Raw genomic sequence first — 17,753 nt, forward strand, 5'->3', positions numbered from 1 at the left:
CCCTGTACTTGTGTGAGCCAGTCAGACTGCTTATAGTGTACTAACCCTGTACGTGTGTAACCCATTCAGGCTGGTTGTAGTGTACTAACCCTGTACTTGTGTGAGCCAGTCAGGCTGGTTGTAGTGTACTAACCCTGTACTTGTGTGAGCCAGTCAGGCTGGTTGTAGTGTACTAACCCTGTACTTGTGTGAGCCAGTCAGGCTGGTTGTAGTGTACTAACCCTGTACTTGTGTGAGCCAGTCAGACTGCTTATAGTGTACTAACCATGTACTTGTGTAACCCAGTCAGGCTGGTTGTAGTGTACTAACCCTGTACGTGTGTAACCCATTCAGGCTGGTTGTAGTGTACTAACTTTGTACGTGTAACCCAGTCAGGCTGGTTGTAGTGTACTAACCCTGTACATGTGTAACCCAGTCAGGCTGGTTGTAGTGTACTAACCTTGTACGTGTGTAACCCAGTCAGGCTGGTTGTAGTGTACTAACCCTGTACGTGTGTAACCCATTCAGGCTGGTTGTAGTGTACTAACCTTGTACATGTGTAATCCAGTCAGGCTGGTTGTAGTGTACTAACCCTGTACGTGTGTAACCCAGTCAGGCTGGTTGTAGTGTATTAACCCTGTATGTGTGTAGCCCAGTCAGGCTGGTTGTAGTGTACTAACCCTGTACTTGTCTGAGCTAGTCAGGCTGGTTGTAGTGTACTAACCCTGTACTTGTGTGAGCCAGTCAGGCTGGTTGTAAGTGTACTAACCCTGTACATGTGTGAGCCAGTCAGACTGCTTATAGTGTACTAACCATGTACGTGTGTAACCCAGTCAGGCTGGTTGTAGTGTACTAACTTTGTACGTGTAACCCAGTCAGGCTGGTTGTAGTGTACTAACCCTGTACATGTGTAACCCAGTCAGGCTGGTTGTAGTGTACTAACCTTGTACGTGTGTAACCCAGTCAGGCTGGTTGTAGTGTACTAACACTGTACGTGTGTAACCCAGTCAGGCTGGTTGTAGTGTACTAACCCTGTACTTGTGTGAGCCAGTCAGGCTGGTTGTAGTGTACTAACCCTGTACTTGTGTGAGCCAGTCAGGCTGATTGTAGTGTACTAACCCTGTACTTGTGTGAGCCAGTCAGGCTGGTTGTAGTGTACTAACCCTGTACTTGTGTGAGCCAGTCAGACTGCTTATAGTGTACTAACCCTGTACGTGTGTAACCCATTCAGGCTGGTTGTAGTGTACTAACCCTGTACTTGTGTGAGCCAGTCAGGCTGGTTGTAGTGTACTAACCCTGTACTTGTGTGAGCCAGTCAGGCTGGTTGTAGTGTACTAACCCTGTACTTGTGTGAGCCAGTCAGGCTGGTTGTAGTGTACTAACCCTGTACTTGTGTGAGCCAGTCAGACTGCTTATAGTGTACTAACCATGTACTTGTGTAACCCAGTCAGGCTGGTTGTAGTGTACTAACCCTGTACTTGTGTAACCCAGTCAGGCTGGTTGTAGTGTATTAACCCTGTATGTGTGTAGCCCAGTCAGGCATGTTATAGTGTACTAACCCTGTACTTGTGTGAGCTAGTCAGGCTGGTTGTAGTGTACTAACCCTGTACTTGTGTGAGCCAGTCAGGCTGGTTGTAAGTGTACTAACCCTGTACATGTGTGAGCCAGTCAGACTGCTTATAGTGTACTAACCATGTACGTGTGTAACCCAGTCAGGCTGGTTGTAGTGTACTAACCTTGTACGTGTAACCCAGTCAGGCTGGTTTTAGTGTACTAACCCTGTACATGTGTAACCCAGTCAGGCTGGTTGTAGTGTACTAACCCGGTACGTGTGTAACCCAGTCAGGCTGGTTGTAGTGTATTAACCCTGTACGTGTATAGCCCAGCCAGGCTGGTTGTAGTGTACTAACCCTGTACTTGTGTGAGCCAGTCAGGCTGGTTGTAGTGTACTAACCCTGTACGTGTGTAGCCCAGTCAGGCTGGTTGTAAGTGTACTAACCCTGTACGTGTGTAACCCAGTCAGGCTGGTTGTAGAGTACTAACCCTGTACGTGTGTGACCCAGTCAGGCTGGTTGTAGTGTACTAACCCTGTACGTGTGTAACCCAGTCAGGCTGGTTGTAGTGTACTAACCCTGTACGTGTGTAACCCAGTCAGGCTGGTTGTAGTGTACTAACCCTGTACGTGTGTAACCCATTCAGGCTGGTTGTAGTGTACTGACCTTGTACGTGTGTAACCCATTCAGGCTGGTTGTAGTGTACTAACCTTGTACGTGTGTAACCCAGTCAGGCTGGTTGTAGTGTACTAACCCTGTACGTGTGTAACCCATTCAGGCTGGTTGTAGTGTACTAACCCTGTACTTGTGTGAGCCAGTCAGGCTGGTTGTAGAGTACTAACCCTGTACGTGTGTAACCCAGTCAGGCTGGTTGTACTGTACTAACCCCGTACGTGTGTAACCCAGTCAGGCTGGTTGTAGTGTACTGACCCTGTACGTGTGTAACCCAGTCAGGCTGGTTGTAGTGTACTAACCCTGTACGTGTGTAACCCAGTCAGGCTGGTTGTAGTGTACTAACCCTGTACTTGTGTAACCCAGTCAGGCTGGTTGTAGTGTATTAACCCTGTACGTGTATAGCCCAGTCAGGCTGGTTGTAGTGTACTAACCCTGTACTTGTGTGAGCCAGTCAGGCTGGTTGTAGTGTACTAACCCTGTACAAGTGTAGCCCAGTCAGGCTGGTTGTAGTGTACTAACCCTGTATGTGTGTAGCCCAGTCAGGCTGGTTGTAGTGTACTAACCCTGTACGTGTGTAACCCAGTCAGGCTGGTTGTAGTGTACTAACCCTGTACGTGTGTAACCCAGTCAGGCTGGTTGTAGTGTACTAACCCTGTATGTGTGTAACCCAGTCAGGCTGGTTGTAGTGTACTAACCCTGTACAAGTGTAGCCCAGTCAGGCTGGTTGTAGTGTACTAACCCTGTATGTGTGTAGCCCAGTCAGGCTGGTTGTAGTTTACTAACCCTGTACTTGTGTGAGCTAGTCAGGCTGGTTGTAGTGTACTAACCCTGTACTTGTGTGAACCAGTCAGGCTGGTTGTAATGTACTAACCCTGTACTTGTGTGAGCCAGTCAGACTGCTTATAGTGTACTAACCATGTACTTGTGTAACCCAGTCAGGCTGGTTGTAGTGTACTAACCCTGTACGTGTGTAACCCAGTCAGGCTGGTTGTAGTGTACTCACCCTGTACGTGTGTAACCCAGTCAGGCTGGTTGTAGTGTACTAACCTTGTACGTGTGTAACCCAGTCAGGCTGGTTGTAGTGTACTAACCCTGTACGTGTGTAGCCCAGTCAGGCTGGTTGTAGTGTACTAACCCTGTATGTGTGTAGCCCAGTCAGGCTGGTTGTAGTGTACTAACCCTGTACTTGTGTGAGCTAGTCAGGCTGGTTGTAGTGTACTAACCCTGTACTTGTGTGAGCCAGTCAGGCTGGTTGTAGTGTACTAACCCTTGTACTTGTGTGAGCCAGTCAGACTGCTTATAGTGTACTAACCATGTACTTGTGTAATCCAGTCAGGCTGGTTGTAGTGTACTAACCCTGTACTTGTGTAACCCAGTCAGACCGGTTGTAGTGTACTAACCCTGTACTTGTGTGAGCCAGTCAGACTGCTTATAGTGTACTAACCATGTACTTGTGTAACCCAGTCAGGCTGGTTGTAGTGTACTCACCCTGTACGTGTGTAACCCAGTCAGGCTGGTTGTACTGTACTAACCTTGTACGTGTGTAACCCAGTCAGGCTGGTTGTAGTGTACTAACCCTGTACGTGTGTAACCCAGTCAGGCTGGTTGTAGTGTAATAACCCTGTACGTGTGTAACCCAGTCAGGCTGGTTGTAGTGTACTAACCCTGTACGTGTGTAACCCAGTCAGGCTGGTTGTAGTGTATTAACCCTGTACTTGTGTAACCCAGTCAGGCTGGTTGTAGTGTACAAACCCTGTACTTGTGTGAGCCAGTCAGGCTGGTTGTAGTGTACTAACCCTGTACTTGTGTGAGCCAGTCAGGCTGGTTGTAGTGCTCGGAGGAGATGGTGAGCGTGTTGAGAAACACCAGGATGATCACCAGCCAATAGAAAGGCACCGATTTCACCGCCACCCGGCACTTTCTGCGGCAGAACCGGTTCCAGCGACGCCAGCGCCGACTGTGAGACAGGAAGTGATGTCAGCAAAAGCAGACGAGTAGGGGCAGCCCGGGGAGGTTTTCATTGAAGAAAGGGGAGGGGGGTCGATGGTTAGAGGGGGGTTCGGACATACTGTATAGAAAGTTGGGGTTTAGGCAGGAACTGTATTCAAATAATATCTGAAGAAAACTTAGGAAAGAGAAGTCAATGAACTTTGGGAGAGGGAGAGAACCGCATAGCATGCAGTATACATCACAAAGTATAAAAACGCTGCATAAGGCTCCAGCTCCTCCAGTTCCCCCCGATGCCCAAGATTACATGCTGACTTGTTTAAAGGGTAGGTGGAGTTGATTTATTACCTGCTGACTCATTAAAGCAGACTCCAGAGATCAGAACAGCACATACAGGAGAGAAACCAAAGCGAGCTTCCACGTACATACGGAAATAACAGACGTCACGACTTCATGCAGAGAAATGTACGTTTCACTGAACAGACCGCCGCTGCATGCATCGAGCAAGGACACATGCAAGGCGGTTTTCACTGACCTGAACTTTGACTTTGAAATTTTTTGACTGGAAAAAAAATCGAGACGTTTAATATTAACATCAGTTCAGCTTGCTGACTGCAGGATATTCATGAATTTAGTACGAAGCCACATGTCCTATGTACCATCTTTATGACTGAACAGGAGTGGTCTTAGAATGAATCAAACAAAGGTGTATTATTGAAGCTCGTTTTATACCAGCGGTTATACCAGCGGGGGGTTCTCACCAAAAAGGTCCGCAGCACGGTGTCTTCACCTCATCCTCGGCCACGTTCTCTGTGTTCACCGACTCCGTCTCACTGGCTGGTATACTCACTGTGGCAGCAAACAGAGTGCCAGAGTGAATCATACGCACACAACCTCACGTGACACACCGTACATGTCTCACACACACACACACACCAAACAGTACGCAGTCGCACCCTAGGTACCACAACTGTGGTGTGTCAAACACATCCCCGAGAAAATAAACCTCCTTCGTCAACAATTTCCTCAACAAAAGAAAGAACGGTCAAATTACTCCAGGCCTTTATAAGAAAATTCTTGTTTGTTTAAAAAAAAACAATGACACAAATTCAGTTTCAAAGGACGATACCTCCCAAAACCAAATCCATGAGCATCAGAATGACAATAGACCGTCTCTAAAGTGGGTACAGTAGGTAGAAAAACAAGAAAGAAAGAAACATCTGAATATCTTTTAATTAACTAACTAACTTATCTAAAATAGTTGGTATGGTCATTGTAATCATCACTATGACTTAATGTGCGGCGTTAGAGACAGAAGGAATTTAGCAGTATTGACTTTGTTATTATGTTTGTCAATTAGCCGTGGCAAAATGCATAGATTTGTAGGAAATTAGCTTAAAAACTGCAAAAATGTATCTCAGTTACAAGGAGAAATGTGTAGAATTGCAGGAAATACTAAAATAAAGACAAACGTTTCTCTTCACCGGACCGTGCCTGTTGCCACGCCCCCTTGCCACACCCACTGCCTAAGCCCATTTCTGATCCAGCGCTATAAATTTCAAGTGAGAGCACAGTCTGTTTGTGCGAGGGTACGCACGCACTGCTGCTTAGTTTGTCTGAAAGCGTTCTCTTTGAATTTTGAGTGCTATGGCAGCTCTCTCTCTCTCTCTCTCTCTCTCTCTCTCTCTCTCTCTCTCTCTCTCTCTCTCTCTCTCTCTCTCTCTCTCTCTCATAATCTGAATGCTGTTGGATGTAGGGATCTGGGTTTAATCCCGTTTGCCAATTCACACGGAGCCCTTAGCCTAGCTGCTTTAAACTGGGCTGTGCATAGAGAGAGGGCGAGAGGGAAAGAAGTTGAGTACCTGGCATCAACTGGGGAAGTATGTATTACTATTCTGATCCCTGATGCTCCTCATCTGAGTCTGGACTCATTCAGTCAGAAGCAGCAGGAGAGGCTTTATCAAACACTCGGTGCAAATATTTGTAATAAATTAGCACACATTTCTAAAAACCTGTTTTCGCTTATCAAACACTCGGTGCAAATATTTGTAATAAATTAGCACACATTTCTAAAACCCTGTTTTCGCTTTGTCGTTATGGGGTATTGTGTGTAGATTGATGAGGGATTTTTAAAAACATTTTTAACCATTTTAGAATAAGGCTGTAACGGAACGAAATGTGGGAAAAGGGGAAGGGGTCTGAATACTTTCCGAAGGCACTGTATACAAAAGGAAAAGCTCGATCAAAAAGACAGGGATTCTCAAACAGAAGGGTCAATCACAATAGCAAAGCACAAGCAGGGGGATGAGGCTGCACACATTCCTATATACACAAACACACCAGCTTTCACACACAACTGCAGGCTCACACCACACACACACACACACACACACACACACACACACACACACACACACACACACACACACACACACACACACACACACACACACACACACACACACACACACACACACACACACTTACTTTTTCAATGTGGAAGGGAAAACCAGGGGATTTACCATGAGTGTCGGAGGACTGGCTGAACCACCCAAACCTGCTTCCTTTCTTCTTCTCTGTGAGGTCAGCCAGAGTCACCCCTTCATGTGTAAAGCATGCAAGCCCATGCATTCAGACAGCAGCGCGCCACACGGCACAGCAGAGAAACATGGGGGCGAGAATAGGCCTCTATCAAGACGAGATAGAGCAGCACAATGACAATTCACCACAACAACAACAACAACATCAAAGGTAACAACAACAACAGTAACAACAACAGCATCAACAACAGCAACAGTACAGCTGGCAACAGCGACACTGACTGACAACACCAGCACCACTGACACTGACACCAGTAGGATGGACTGTAGTTGACACTGAAGAGGAGCAGAAGAGGAAGACGGGCAGCTGTTAGTCACATGGCAGGAAGCTAGTGTCTGCAGGCTAGGGGGGGTACAGTACAGTACAATACAGATCAGTAGCACTACAGTCTATAGTATACGAACATGCTGAAATGCAAATTAACAGCATTTCACATGTACATGTTAGCATACAGTCTCTCGTGTCATGGCCCCGGACCCGGTGACAGCCACAGAAAAGTCAGCATGATACCTTTCACATGGTTGGCATCGCCAAGGGGATCCATGTTATTATAACCCCTGACCTTCAGCCCAGTGCCAAGCATTCCCAGCACTAGAAGGCAAGTTTCTAAGACTTACTGAAGTTCCTACTACTACCATACCTCCTATCACATTACTATCCAGGCGGTGTTTCTGTTGACGGTGTGTGGATGGAGGCCGTGGTGCTAATTCTGATGGTAAACGCTAGAATGATCAGACTTTACTATGCCTTTATATTGCCGTACGTGAACATATTTGAGTATACAATAAAAAAAATTTGACGATCATTTACTATACCTTACTTTACTGAACTTGGTTTAAAGGTTGAAAGACGAAATCCAGTCATTGACTCCAGACTAATTTGGGGCGAAAAGGAGAAACGGACAAGTAAAACAAGTATTTGGAAGCTTGGCAAAGACGTTTGACTAAAATCTCCCTGGTTGGTAAACAGGAGCGGGTACTGGAAGCTCTGCGGTGTGGAGAGAGAGTACAGGAGAGCTGCACCTCTAAAGATACACAGCGAAAGAGGTGTGGTTCAACTAAAGATACACATCGAAAGAGGTGTGGTTCAACTGTAAAGATACACAGCGAAAGAGGTGTTCAACTAAAGATACACAGCGAAAGAGGTGTGGTTCAACTCTAAAGATACACAGTGAAAGAGGTGTGGTTCAACTCTAAAGCTTGGCACGTTTTAGGGGAAAGGGGGTGGGGTGAGCGATGTAGTAGTGTAGTGCTGCTCACTGCTTGATTAGGGAGGGGTGGAGAGAGATACTGAATGAATGGGTAGTAGCAGTTTCGCTGTGTCTGCTCTGCATCATGTGCTGCTTATATAAAGAGGATTTTGGATTGCGGTCTTTTATCTGTAATGTGATGTATCCCTGTTCTCCCTCCTCAGCCTAACTCAACTGGTACACAGAGAGCTCAGCACCCATCGCTAAGGTGTGAACTGAGGAAGGCTATGATAATAGAGCATGCAAGTGTGTGTGCGCGAGTGTGCGAGCGTGTGCGAGCGAGTGTGAGTGTGCAATATTTTAGTGTGTGTGTGTGTGGATTTAACAGTAACCCTGAACACAGAATTACAGTATGTGGTCAATAGGGCGACTGGACTGGGAAATACCAGATATTCACACTGGAAACCTTCAGTAGCTCCTCAACATGACGCTGCTCATACTGTGGACTCTCTCGGTCTTCTGTTGTACACAGGTACACTCACTGGCAGCTCTCGCTCCGTGTGTGTTTTAGGGTAGTGTGCGTGTGTCAAATCCAATACATTTTTAGTCGTCTCGTGCACATATACGTGTGCGCATTCGCGAGTGCACACGTTCATGCGCGTTTTAGGGAAGCGCATGTGCTCAGGTCCGCGCGTGCGTCGTAGGGTGCTTACGGTTGCGTTTGCCCTCCTCGTAGCCCTCCTCGTCCTCGTTCTCTGGATCGATGTCCTCGGCCTGAGTGATCCAGTCCAGGTAGCCCTTGAGGTCCTCATCCAGCTGTTGCTTCTCTCTCAGTTTCTGAAAGTCTCCACGAGCCTTGGCCTTCTCTCTCTCCTTGGAGAACTCTCTGCGGGCACACACAGAGAACACACACGCAGAACACACACGCAGTTACACACACGGTAGAGTACGCATGCTCACAAAATCACACACAAAACACACACTCGGACTCAATAACGGTTCATTTCACACAATGCCTCGCCTAACACAATTTGTATACAGACTGTTGTACAGTAAGTTCTAGGGGTGAACATTCAAATGTTTTTTACATTTTTTTAATGGGATAGTTTACTGTTTAAAACCAGCCCAAATATTTTTTACTCCCTTATTATACCAAAAATCTGAAAAAAAAAGAGAAATATATTACAAGTAGGCGGTGTAACAACAGCTTGGGGCCTACGTAGATCACAATGGCGGGGGCGGGGCGGGAGATTATGAGTGGCATTTGCCAGTGTCACACATTTGTTCAGTGAACGTACACGTCTCGATATTGTACAAATATTTCCTACGTTATTCTCTATTTTATGAGTGGCACATTTGTTCAGAGAACGTACACGTCTCGATATTGTACAAATATTTCCTACGTTATTCTCTATTTTATGAGTGGCATTTGCCAGTGTCACACATTTGTTCAGTGAACGTACACTTCTCGATATAGTACAAATATTTCCTACGTTAATGACCAGTAAGAGTCATTTTTGTGACCTGCGTCTCTTCACCAATGTATGTTAAAATAAATAATTTAGATCCAATAATAAAAACAGATTAACAGTTCTACGACTCAACATCAAGAATCAACAATGTGCCTGCCTTGACACAAAATGCTGAGTGATACGGCTTTTTACAATTATAGTTCAGGGCTCTACGCTGATATTTTTTACAAGGAGTAGCCTACATGATGTGTTTCTAAGTAGAAATGTAGAAGCACACAAATACATTTAGGATTAAAATGACTAAAAGTTCATGAATAAACGTTTTAGGGAATGACCCATGTCAGGGCCGGCCCTCCCATTAGGCAAGATTAGGCGGCTGCCTGTGGCAGCACTTGAATTTGGGGCGGCATTTTGACAATTGTGTGGTCGCACCAGGCCTAGCCACACCTCCAAACAATGCCAGGGAAGACCCTACTATCTTGGACCCAGACTCAGATTCGTCGCTCCCCATCCCCGATGAGTGGTGGTGCTGCTGATAAATTCGGCTCCCAGACAAAAAACATAAGATCCCGGTGAGTGGCCAAAATATACGAATGGATCTTTACAGGATATGTTAGTGCAGGCTGGGCCACATCAGGATAAGGAGGGGCTAAGAGATGAGGAAAGATGAGGGGCTAAGAAAGTGGCCCACTACAAAAGGAGGATGGCGAACGGAGAGAGAGTGGAGAAACCATGGCTTGTGTCACACCCTGACCTTAGAGATTTTTATGTCTCTATTTTGGTTTGGCCAGGGTATGTTTTGGGTGGGCATTCTATGTTCATTTTTCAATGTTTTGTATTTCTTTGTTTTGGCCGGGTATGGATCTCAATCAGGGACAGCTGTCTAACCATACTTAGGTAGCCTTTTCCCACCTGTGTATTGTGGGTTGTTTTCTGTTTTGTGTCTGCACCTGACAGAACTGTTGTTTCGTTCCATTTTGTTATTTTGTCTCAGTGTTCAGTTTAAATAAATGCTGAACTTGGTTCTCTCTGTTGCAGCATCGTGTTGTTTGGAGGCGGCTGAGATTTTTAACACCATCCAAGAGATTTATGCATTTTTTATCTGGATTTACACACCGCTGGGACATGCTGAAAGAGCAGGTAAAAGTGAGACCTCTCAGCACCACGAGATGGGAGAGCCGGGTGGAAGCAGTGAAACCTGTGCGTTACCAACTCGGGGAGATTTATGATGCCCTGTTGTCGATCTCCACCGACACCAAGCTCACAGACAGCTGTGGTGCTAAAACAAGTTTGGAGGCAAACAGCATTGCCGCCAAGATGAACAATTTTGGCTTCATGTGCCAGTGGTCATTTGGTATGACATCTTGTTCGAAGTCAACATCACCAGTAAGAGTTTGCTGGCAGTGAGTTTTAACCTTTCACTAGTAGTGGCTCAACTGAACTCAACCAGGGCTGGTGCATTAGCAAGCGCAAAATAGTTGGTTATTGAGCCCTGTTTCACAGTGCAGCCCACAGTCCATCCCAGGAAGAAAAGGTATCTGTTTCGCTACGAGGGTGAGGACGAGCCCGTGACTGACCCTCAGCAGAAATTCAAAGTACATTTATTGAATCTTGATTCTGCTATCCAGTCCATCAACGAGCTACCTGCGCTCTACTATGAGACACTCAATGGACTCGCCGCCATATCAATTGAGCACGAGTTGTCTCACGAAATCAACCTCCAACAAGCATGTATGCACATGCTTTTGCTGCCAGGAAAGCCAGGTGAACTTGTCTTTGAACGAAAGGTAAGTGTTCATCATACATTCGCATTAATTTGTAAGATTACTCAATTATCTATCACCCATTTACTTTGTATTCTTTAGATTTAAATACACTGCATCTAATCTCTCTCTCCCCCTCTTTCTTCGTCTCTCTCAGACAATTTGATTTCAGGACCATGGACAGCAATAGAGAGAACACATCACTGACTGCAATGCAGCACCACAGCAGAGGAAAGAGGCCACTCTAAGTGGAGACTAAATAAATACTGAAACTGATGTTGTACAATCAACTTCGACATGTAAATAAACTAAATTTATGGGCATAAATAATCATCGAATGACATACATAATTGGAGCATATTTCTTCCTATTCCAAAAAATAAATGATAAGCCTACCTGTTTGATATACACAATTATTCTATCCATAGATACTGTCGCATGCACAGTATCTGGGAAGGCTTGGTGTGTTTGGTTAAAACCAGGGCTCGAATTGAGTGAGGGTATCACATACCCTTTGTTAAAGAAAAGGGCAAAAGGGATATCTATTGTGAGCTTTATATTTTGAAATAAATACATAAAACATATGCAGATTATATTAAGTTTCCTGTAATAATGCTTAACTCGGTGATGCCTTGTGGTAGAAACAAGCGCAAAAATGACCGCAAAAGCGTGACTCAATGCATATGGGGATATATTGATTTCTGACTATGACAATCTGAAGCTGAGCTGTAGCCTATAATATTCGAGGGGATTAAACAAATGTACTTTGCTATTCTGTCCCTATTCATTTGAGCGTTTCTCTTCCTGAAGAGAGAAGATGTTTCGTTAATCCCAGGCACCTCTTCGTGAAGCACTTCTGTTGCTGGGTTATACAACATTTTTCGGGCGTCGGCAGAGCCTCTGTCTGTGTGGAAAGGTATCTTTTGAAAGTGACATGCTTAGATTTCGCATTATTATTTGCCAACAGCAAACAAGACACTCTGGTTTGACATTGAGAAATATGGTAAAAATGCCTATTTCTCTGTCCATTGTCTCGCCTAGGAGGCAGAACGTCCAGGGCCAGCCCTGATCCATGCTCAATCAAGCACAATCATTAGGTGAGACAAAAATATGTGTGGGCCGTTACCGTGGTTACTTGGGCACTTGCTTGTCTGTGATGAAAGAAATCTTAGACTGCGATGTCTTCCTAGCAGCAGATAGTCGAAGCAAAACTAAAAAATAAAAAAAATAAAAAACAACCTAGCAAATGAAATCATATCGCATGTGAACAAAACTATGTAACTGGCCAAGAAACACGAACGCAAAGTCACACTTGAGTAACACCAACTTCTACATGTGGGTTTTGGATTCAAAAAAAGTCTCCCAAATGCTGTGTGACCATCCGCCAACGTGGCTGGTGAGAGATCCATTGTTACCTGCCAATGACCAAATCTACCCGCATTTGGCGGGTGTTCATTTCCAACCCTGTCGTTCACATTTGGAACATAGCCGAAAACCAATGTAATCACAAAGAGGGAAAAAATAATAATAATTAAAACTAGGATTGGCCAATATATGAATAAATCGAATATTGACATTTGACTTTGTCAATATATAGTGAAGTGCAATGCGATATATCATGTGTAAGATACTTGAACTTTACAAATATAAATGCAGCAGTTTAATCAGTTAGGTTGTATCAATATGAATGCTTTAATAGCTTAGCCTGTTAGGGATGACGCAGAATGTAATCCCAGTGCAGGGCGGAAATTTCAGAGCGCCACCTATAGTTTTCGATAAAACTCAAACTTTCATTAAAACACACATGCAAGGTACTGAATTAAAGCTAAACTCGTTGTGAATCTAGCCACCAAGTCAGATTTGTAAAAGTGGAAACCATGAGAAGGGCATGCACCCCCTAAATACCAGAACGTCACCTAAACAACAGATTTTGCAGTAGCCGGCTTTACAAAACGCAGGCCAGAGCTTCTCTGTTGGATATGTCCCATAAACATCACAATTGGGTCTTTTCCCGATTAAATCCGTCATTGTATACCCAAAATGTAATTTCATGAAGGCCGGTCTGATCCAGGAAAATTCCGCTTTACAAGACGCAACGTCACTTTTTAAATTACAAAAGTTGCCTATAAACTTTACAAATCACTTCAAACTACTTTTCTAAACCAACTTTAGGTATTAATAAATGTTAATAATCTATCAAATTGATCACGGGGCGATCTGTATTCGATAGCAGCAAGTCTTGAAATCAACCTCCATGAACATATACACCAAGTCACTTGGCTCTGTCATAACCTCACATGGTCTCTCCTATCTGCTATGGACACACAATTAATCTTCTCCTTTCCCCCTTCTGATGACCAGGTGGCGAATCGCATCTCTGCATGTCTGGCAGACATATCAGTGTGGATGACGGATCACCACCTCAGCTGAACCTCGGCAAGACGGAGCTGGGTTCCATGATCTCGCCATCATGGACAACTCCATTGTGTCCTCCTCCCAGAGCGCTAAGAACCTTGGCGTGATCCTGGACAAACTGTCGTTCTCAACTAACATCAAGGCGGTGGCCCGTTCCCATGCTCTACAACATCCGCAGAGTACGACCCTGCCTCACACAGGAGCGGCGCAGGTCAGGCACTTGTGTCTCCCGTCTGGATTACTGCAACTCGCTGTTGGCTGGGCTCCCTGCCTGTGCCATCAAACCCTACAACTCATCCAGCAGCCCGTCTGGTGTTCAACCTTCCCAAGCGGCTCCTCCGCTCTCTCCACTGGCTTCCAGTTGAAGCTCGCATGACCATGGTGCTTGTACGGAGCTGTGACCTCCAGGCTCTTCAGGCCCTACACCCAAACAAGGGCACTGGTTCATCCAGGCCTCCCTACCACAGTACAGGAGCCCAGTCAAAACTGTTCGCTGCTCTGGCTCCCCAATGGTGGAACAAACTCCCTCACGACGCCAGGACAGCGGAGTCACCACCTTCCGGAGACACCTGAAACCCCACCTCTTTAAGGAGGATAGGATTCACCCCCTTAAAAGATTTAGATGCACTATTGTAAAGTGGCTGTTCCAGATGTCATTGAATGCACCAATTTGTAAGTTGCTCTGGATAAGAGTTAAATGACTTAAATGTAAATGTAAAATGTAATAAGCCTATACGTCATCTAACCAAGGATAAAGCAGCCATAAAATGCCAGTACTGGCGACATGTGGAAGCTGTAGGCATTTAATGGAATCCTTGTTTCTTTTCACTAGACAATACATTGACTGGCGGATGAATATTTGAATTTTTTTTTTGTGCCCAGTTTTCCTGGGATTTTTACTCCTAAACACGTTCTGTTATAGCCACAGACACAATTTAACCAGTTTTGCAGAGTGTTTTCTATACACACATACTTATCATATGCATATACTATATTCCTGGCATGAAGAGCAGGACGTTGAAATGTTGCACGATTTTTACAAAAAGCATCATCCCTAACAGGTCAGACTCTCTTATCTAGAGCAATTAGGATTAACTGCCTTGCTCAAGGACACATCGGCAGGTTTTTCCTAGTAGTCGGCTCAGGGATTCAAACCAGTGACCTTTCGGTTACTGGCCCAATGATCTTAACCACTAGGCTACCTGCCGCCCTCAATCAATATGCTGAATATGTTGAAGCCATACTAAGATTATTTAATGAGAATGTGACTATAATATAGTAAATATGCAAAAAACTATGCAGAGTCTGGAATAATCTAGTCATTAACGGTGCAAAACTATTATATCATACTGGCAGCTGGCAAGTGTCTTCACTGTCAACCTATCCCTGCCCCGGCCTGTAATACCAACTTGTTTCAACCAGACCACCATAGTTCCCCTGCCCAAAAACACCATGGTAACTGCCTCACATCTATAGCCATGAAATCCTTTGGAAAGGCTGGTCATGGCTCACATCAACACCATCATTCCAGACACCTAGGTCCCACTCAAATTCGCATATCAGCCCAACAGATGATCCAAGCTCTATTGCACTCCACACTGCCCTCACAGACCTGGACAAAAGGAATACTGTAGCTGTAGTCAATGAATACTGTAGGCATGCTGTAGGTAGGCAAAAACACATTCGTCACACTGATCATCAAAACAGGGCCCTTCAGGGGTGTGTGCTTAGTCCCCTCCCGTACTCCCTGTTCACTCATGACTGTGTGGCCGCGCATGACTCCAACACCATCATCAAGTTTGCCGATGACATGACGGTGGTAGGAATGATCACCAATGATGATGAGACAGCCTATAGGGAGGAGGTCAGAGACATGGCAGTATTGTGCAAGGACAACAACCTCAGGAATCTGAAAAGATTTGGTGTAACCAGTGTGAAATAGCTAGCTAGTTAAGGGTTGCATTTCAGTCGGTGACAACCTTGAAGTGGTTGTTTCTCTTGCTCAGAAAAGAGCTGCGGCTTTTGTGGAGCGATAGGTAACAATGTTTTGTTGTCAATGTTTTGTTGTCGTGTTCCGAGGGTCCCTGTTCAGAGGGATGGAAGCACTACTGTTAGATTGACATGGGCCCTCAAATCCTCAAAAATTTCAACAGCTGCACCATTGAGAGCATCTTGACTGGCTGCATCCCCGCTTGGTAAGGCAACGGCAAGGCACCCGACCGCATGGAGCTACAGAGGGTGGTGAGTACGGCCCAGTACATCACTGAGGCCCAGCTCCCAGTTGTCCCGAACTTCTATGCTAGGCGGTGTCAGAGGAAGGCCCAAAAAATGGTCAAAGACTTCTGCCACCAAAGCCAGAGACTGTTCTCTCTGCTACCACATGGCAAGCGGTGCCAGTTCACCAAGTCTGGAACCAGCAGGACCCTGAACAGCTTCTACCCCCAAGCCATAAGAATGCTAAACAATACCGCTAAATAGATAACCAAATGGCTACCAGGACTACCTGCATTGACCCTTCTTTGCTCTCTTGCACTGACTACATACACCCACACCCACATAACAGGCGCACACATGCATACTGATGCCACACATACACATACACACTTTCACACTCACCACACACACTGCTACTTCTGTCTATTATGTATCCTGTTGCCTTGTCACTTTACCCCTACCTATACGTGCCGAGGTACCTCAATCACACTATACGTGCTTGTTTTGTCACATAAACTGAAATTAGGCGAAATGCATAACGATTTCTGCACAGAGCTGCTTTAACTCTACATTGTTGGAAAATGACTTGTACGTAAGCATTTGTTTTACTGTTAGTCTACACCTGTTGTTTACGAAGCATTTGACAAATAAAACATATAACATTGCGATAGTTGGAGTAGCATGTCGTAGAAGAAACAAATATCGCCCAACCATAAACTCAACAAATACCTAATGCAGCAACGCTGTCATGTTCGTTGAAGGAGATCTGCATCTTTCAAATCATTTGCCAAAGGATATAAAGCGCTCTGCAAGTCATCGTCGTTAACAGTTGGGAAAATGGCAGAGAGTGAGACAGAGAAGCGACAGCAGCAAAGTCCGGCATGGCAATACTTTGAGAAGTTAAGTAAGTAGGTGAAATGCAATCTTGGCGAAGTGGAAATTAGCTATAGTGGCAGTACAGGTGCAATGCTTAACCACCTGAAAGGGAGGCACCTTGAGACCCAAACTGTTGCTAGCAGCAGTGCAGGCCTCCGAACAAGAGACAATAGACTGGGTCTTCACAGGAAAGAAGTACGATAAAGGACGGCGTGAGGAAGCCACAGCGCTGATTACAGAAACAATTGTAGTTGATATGCAGCCATTGTCAATGGTAGAGGATGCCGACTTCAATGCCCTGATGGCATATCTGGAACCAGATTACAAGATGCCATGTCGGGGAAAGAAAGTGACGGCACGGATGGAGAAAATGTACAATGATTGCTCTGCAAGTACAAAGCGCGAGCTCTCCAACAGCCCATACAGTGGTGTTAACAACAGATGGACAGACCTCTATGAATATACAGTCATGCATCATTGCAACGAGCCATCACATTGATGAGGAGTGGGACATGAAGTCCCATGTACTGACCACTGAGAGCATGGAGGAGAGAAACACAGCAGAGAACGTAAAAACGGCATTAACTACCATCGTTGCTGAGTGGCTGGGGTGGGGTATCTGGTAACCATGACTACGGTAGATTAAACTGCATTGCCCCCTAGCAGTCATACGCAGGGCCATATCTGCTTTTCAAATGCACATGTAATTGTATGATTTTTTATTTATTTTTAAACAATTTTAAAAATACATTTTATTTGTTTAAGTATTATTATTATTATTTACATTTTTCGTTTTCATGGTCACATGTAATTGTATTATTTTTTTCTTATCGTTTCAACAGCTAATTTCTTTTTTATGTTTTTTATTATTATTCTTATTATTATTTATTTTATCTCATTTTTATGGTCACTAAAATAAGCACCCGGAGTAGAATTTATTCTTAACTGACTTGCATAGTTAAATAAAGTTTCAATAAAAAAAATATTTAAAAAATGGTGGTTCTCAGAATGTTCCCAGAGGCATGTGTTTGCAAAGGCCTGCTAAATACTCATGATAGAACTTTCTGGA

At 44.8% G+C, this 17,753-nt stretch overlaps 1 protein-coding gene across 11 annotated transcripts in view; it reads right to left on the reverse strand.

Moving 5' to 3' along the window:
• The window catches only part of LOC118372828 (voltage-dependent L-type calcium channel subunit alpha-1D), a 126,184-nt gene that overhangs the window by 57,141 nt on the left and 51,290 nt on the right, over positions 1-17,753 (reverse strand). For 6 of the 11 annotated variants that reach the window (XR_008144638.1, XM_052527208.1, XM_052527211.1 and 3 more), the window contains exons 9-13: positions 8,658-8,830; positions 6,677-6,754; positions 4,916-5,003; positions 4,690-4,716; positions 4,004-4,164 (exon numbers count right to left, since the gene is read on the reverse strand). Coding sequence is in view for 10 of the 11 variants with exons in the window: in XM_052527208.1 (XP_052383168.1) it covers positions 4,004-4,164; positions 4,690-4,716; positions 4,916-5,003; positions 6,677-6,754; positions 8,658-8,830 (527 nt within the window). In the remaining variant the exon portion in view is untranslated. The remainder of the gene's footprint in view (positions 1-4,003; positions 4,165-4,689; positions 4,717-4,915; positions 5,004-6,676; positions 6,755-8,657; positions 8,831-17,753) is intronic. The other 5 variants (XM_052527210.1, XM_052527209.1, XM_052527213.1 and 2 more) reach the window with 2 other exon arrangements.

Source organism: Oncorhynchus keta, chromosome 10 (assembly GCF_023373465.1).
Source record: "Oncorhynchus keta strain PuntledgeMale-10-30-2019 chromosome 10, Oket_V2, whole genome shotgun sequence".
NCBI lineage: Eukaryota > Metazoa > Chordata > Actinopteri > Salmoniformes > Salmonidae > Oncorhynchus > Oncorhynchus keta.